General features: G+C 41.6%; 1 protein-coding gene across 1 annotated transcript; it reads right to left on the bottom strand.

Moving 5' to 3' along the window:
• Positions 1–509: 509 nt before the first annotated feature.
• On the bottom strand, positions 510–2,150 carry LOC118420536 (zinc finger protein 716-like). Its single transcript, XM_035827383.1, has one exon. It carries the CDS (start codon positions 2,019–2,021, stop codon positions 1,368–1,370), a length of 654 nt encoding a protein of 217 aa, XP_035683276.1. The 5' UTR covers positions 2,022–2,150; the 3' UTR covers positions 510–1,367.
• Positions 2,151–5,053: the final 2,903 nt, after the last annotated feature.

The following is a 5,053-nucleotide window of genomic DNA, read 5'->3' as shown; positions in this document are numbered from 1 at the left end:
TTTTCAATAACATAATTATCATTTTTTCTCTCCGCCCGCCTTTACGAAAGCTTGGGCGACTGAAGTAACGGAAAAGAAAAGGAGGAAGCATCGAAAAGAAGCCGGCTCCCGTGCACGCGGTCACCGATCTCTGATGCGTTCATACGGCGTAGTTGTGTCATCAGGCTATTTCCCGACCTGACCTGTGCCCAGGCGTGTGCGCTCGCCCATTGGTCAGCTCATTTGATGAGATTAGGAAGGGAAGGTCCCGCGGCAGGTGTGCGCTCGCCCATTGGTCAGCCCATTTGATGAGATTAGGAAGGGAAGGTCCCGCGGCAGGTGTGCAGGCAAGAGTTGCCTTGTTTCCGCACACCGCAGCCTCTTCAAGGAAAACGTCTGTATGCTGCGATATGTTTTTCTGTCAACCAGGGTTTATACATGTGTGACACTTATATAGAGAAACATACGAATCCAACCATACTTTTGAGGTATGTTGCCTTTTATTGAAGGTGTGTCAGATATTCCGTTGATTAATATCAATATCATGTAACATTTTCTGCAACAGTTCAATTCTAACATAGAGATTAGTTCAATTCAAATGTACGGCATATTAAATTTTATAAAGTTAACGCAAAAAAATCCCTCGAGGAATTCCAGTTGTTAGAAGGTCGACTAAATCGTGTCGTTTTTACATGCTGATTGACGGTATTTACAGCCTCTAGAAATGTACACGTGCAAACTACATACATATAGAGGGGGTCAGTGTAAACTTACATAACAGTACTAACCAACTTGAAATTTCGACGACAATATCTTAAAAAGACGTGTACATTTTGCATACTCTAAATAAACAATAAACAGTTCCGGTCCAAACCAGCTACTTTATGCACACTCAAATATCTAAGATCTAGAGAGACGCCTGCATCATTCTTCCCAAGTAACTACAATGATCTAGCATGCTAGCATTCAATACAAGTTACAACGTAAAAAATAAAATACACAAAATTGTTAATGGTTTTTCAATAGTTGATTTCGGCAAAAACATTTCCAACACCGAAGCCACCACTTAACTAGATTTTAACACAAAAAGCACATTAAAGTTCTAGTCCTGCGTCGGTTATGAATAATATGAATGCATTTAGATAAATAGTATACGTAAATGTCTCTTTAAACAGGCATTCTATAACGAAGCATTGAACTTGCGTCAGTTGACTAAGGCATATACATGAGCAAACTTTGGTTCGTGGCTTATCTGAGTCCTACTTGTCTCTTTCGATTTCCCTTATACCGAACTTGACCATAATCTTCGGTGCCTGTGAACGTCCATCGCTGTGGATTCGCATGTGGCTACGGAGACGGTTTGACTGACAGAAGCTCCTACTGTATTCTTAACACCGGTAGGGGTTCTCACCGGTGTGAGTCCTCATATGCCTCTTCAGATTACCCAATCTACTGAACGGTCTGCCGCACCCCTCACATCTGTAAGGTTTCTCCCCTGTGTGAGTCCGTATATGCCTCTTCAGATGACCCAGCTCACAGAACTGCTTGCTGCATTCCTCACATCTGTAAGGCTTTTCACCAGTGTGGCACCTCATATGCCTCTTCAGGGTACTATGCTGACTGAACTGTTTGCTGCATTCATCGCACCTATATGGCTTCTCCCCGGTATGAGTCCGCATGTGACTCTTCAGAGTCTCCAGTACACTGAACTGCCTGCCGCACTCCTCACAAATGTAAGGCTTTTCACCAGTATGAGTCTTTATATGCTTCTTCAGATTACACAGCTGACTGAACTGTCTGCCGCACTCCTCACATCTGTATGGTTTCTCTCCTGTGTGAGTCCGCATATGCTTCTCCAGGGAAGCCAGCTCGAAAAACTGTTTGCTGCATTCATCACACCTATAGGGCTTTTCACTAGTGTGATCATGAGTCCGCATATGCTTCTTCAGATTACCCATGCAGATCACTAAACTGCTTGTCGCAATCCTCGCAACCAAACGGTCTCTCGCCCGTGTGAGTACGCATGTGTCTCTTCCAGTCATTCAATCGACGAAACTCCTTGTCGCACTCGCCACACTTGTGTGTACGCGGAAGATCCTCTCCCTGTCCATTACTTCCCTTCTCTTTTTCCATATGAGATACAGCCGGGGTCGCCATGTGGAGTAGGTCTCTGACACTGGAGGAATGGAAATGGATGTCAACATCTAGGAAAAAGCGGTTTGTTTCATGACAAAGTCCAATCAAACGACTCAGCTGACAAGCAAAAGCAACGTTATGTTGATTTAAGAAAATTATTGCTGCCTTTTTACAATAGAAATTTCTGTTATGATATTCTGCATGATTGAAACCGCCTTGAAATAGGCTTACTTCGCAGACTTCTAGCAAATGTTTGCTTTTATATTTCAGGGCGAGCTGAGATCTGAGCCCGACTGTATAAGAAAATTAAGTTGCTGACAATTGAAGCGAGCCGCTACTGCAACTAATAACAGATCTAGCTCTCTATAACTCGCGGTAAAAGGCGTTTAAATCCGAACCTTTTGTTTTATTCGCCTTCGTAGTGGGTCCTTGATTGTTTGTTTTTTGCCTTCGCAGAAATACATACAAAGAGGTGTCAAAAACACTTCTGAATCCTAAATCTGCCAAAAGATAATTTTTGCCCGGAAATTCGTTTCTTTGATAAAGGGCCATTCAGCCGAGAGAAGAGGCACCTACGTATAAGCCCTCTCACAGAAATCAAAACACATGTGCGGTATGTCTAAGGAAAAGGCCTCGAAAAAGAATCCCAAGAGCAGTCCTTGTCTCGACCATTGTTTTGATTTACATAACAACGTCAAGACGGGTTTTGTTTTCTTTTTTGAGGCCAGATGACATCCACGGTAGCTGGTATCCGTGTTGCCAGGACAGCCCCAACAAAGACCAGCAACTCGGCTCATGGATGTTCTAGCTATCAGGCTAAAACGGACAGCAAACAAGTATTTTCTACGCTGGTAAGTATTACTAAACAAACCACACAACCTTACATGCTACAGAGGGACTACCTAACACGTTCACATACCTGACTCCATAATCAAAGTATCACACTACAAACTACACAACCTTACATACTACAGTACAGAGGGACTATCTAACACGTTCACATACCTGACTCCATAATCAAAGTATTACACTACAAACTACACAACCTTACATGCTACAGAGGGACTATCTAACACGTTCACATACCTGACTCCATAATCAAAGTACTACACTACAAACTACACAACCTTACATGCTACAGAGGGACTATCTAACACGTTCACATACCTGACTCCATAATCAAAGTATTACACTACAAACTACACAACCTTACATGCTACAGAGGGACTATCTAACACGTTCACATACCAGACTCCAAGGTCTCGAACTAACTGAGCAGACAAGTGCCTCTTCTAAGCATAATTAATATAACAATAGAATATTTACTTGGCCAATGAGTGGACTGCTCTCATCATCTTCAATCAATCAGGTCTCGACTAACAAGTTAATGCATGCAACTCCTACCTCCCGTATCGCCTAACCTAACAATAGCCCTATTTACATACAACAGTCAACTTTCTTTGTGTGTGCGAGTAAATCATATGCTGAACGAAACGGGTTGGCACACTTTTGTTCTTGGCCAGAATTAACAGTCACCAAACAAGGGCAGTCGACAGACTAGAGGATAGAAACAACGACAAGTCTTACTTTGTGAATACTGGCGGTAACGAGTCCATTTCCTGAGAGATAGATGTAACTCCCTCGTTTGGACTTGGGAGCAGAAGTGTGGTACACGTACGTTAATCTCCAAGCAGATTCCTCCGGTGGCATAAAACAGTAACATAAGCTGGGGAAGGACTTCAGCCGGCAGAGGGGTAAAATTGGCCAAGGCTGAGAGAATTGTTAGTGGCCTTGAGTGCGGACTGGGATAATTTGTCGTACTGGAATCTTTACATGGATCACAAGCGACCCCCATTAATTAGTGGCAGTACTGCACTACTCCAATGCGTATGGTGCTGCAGTACTGCAACTGATCAATAGATGTCGCTTATGATTAATGTAACGACTACGGTTAAATTGAGTTGTTTTCCTCTCATACTTCCGTCTTTCCCGTTGTCAGTCTCATGTTAAACAAAGTAAAGAAAGAAAGTGTAAATATGGCTTTATGTCAGTGAAAATAGGGGAACTTAACCCTCAAACACCCGAGTGGGGTCCATTTGGACCCCAGGCGTACATTTTCAAGTGCCATTTAAACATTTTTGATCTGACGAAAAAATCCTTCCGTGACTTTGTCAGTCAATATGTCTTATACCTTCTCCTAAGTTTTCGCAAAGATTGGTACAATAATGTGGAAATTATAAAGAAAGTTTGTGTTCAGTCCCCCTGGGGTCCAAATGGACCCCAGCAAAAATGTGCAGTTTTTAAAACAAACTTTGGAGACTAACTCCCTAACCACTTACAGTATGACTACCAAACTTTCAGACAATACTAAGAATGTAAACCTAAATCATCACAAAAATTTCTGTGTCGTCAACATGTAATATGACGACATTATGACGTCATTTGCCTAATCAGGGCGGCCATCTTGGATTTTGACCAATGACGTCATGAAATTAGCATAAATTATAAATTTTTAGTCATGAAAAGTACATTGAATTTCATAGAATTTAATTGTTGTCAGAAAACAGGTGTAGTTTACCAAGAAAACCTTGTTTAAATTGAAATAGTCAAATTTTGTCAAAAATATGCCTGTTAGAATATGGTTGCCATGGCAACCCCCAAAAATGATAAACTTACTTTATTGACCAAAAACTTTTGCAAACAATATTTTGTGATAAATTACCAAGTTTCGTAGCTTTAGCTCTAGCCATTCATGAGTTATACGACATAAATGTTGCTGAGGGCCTCAAAATTCCCCCATCTGGTCGGAATAGGCTTAGTGCACAACGTGGTCCTTCTGAACTTTTGCATAAATTATGATAATGAGTTGGAATTTAGCACACCTTAACATCTCAAAATCTTTCTCTTACATTGACGAAAGCATGTATATACAATGATC

This window comes from Branchiostoma floridae, chromosome 8 (assembly GCF_000003815.2).
Source record: "Branchiostoma floridae strain S238N-H82 chromosome 8, Bfl_VNyyK, whole genome shotgun sequence".
Classification (NCBI taxonomy): domain Eukaryota; kingdom Metazoa; phylum Chordata; class Leptocardii; order Amphioxiformes; family Branchiostomatidae; genus Branchiostoma; species Branchiostoma floridae.
This window is presented reverse-complemented; position numbering and strand designations above follow the sequence as displayed.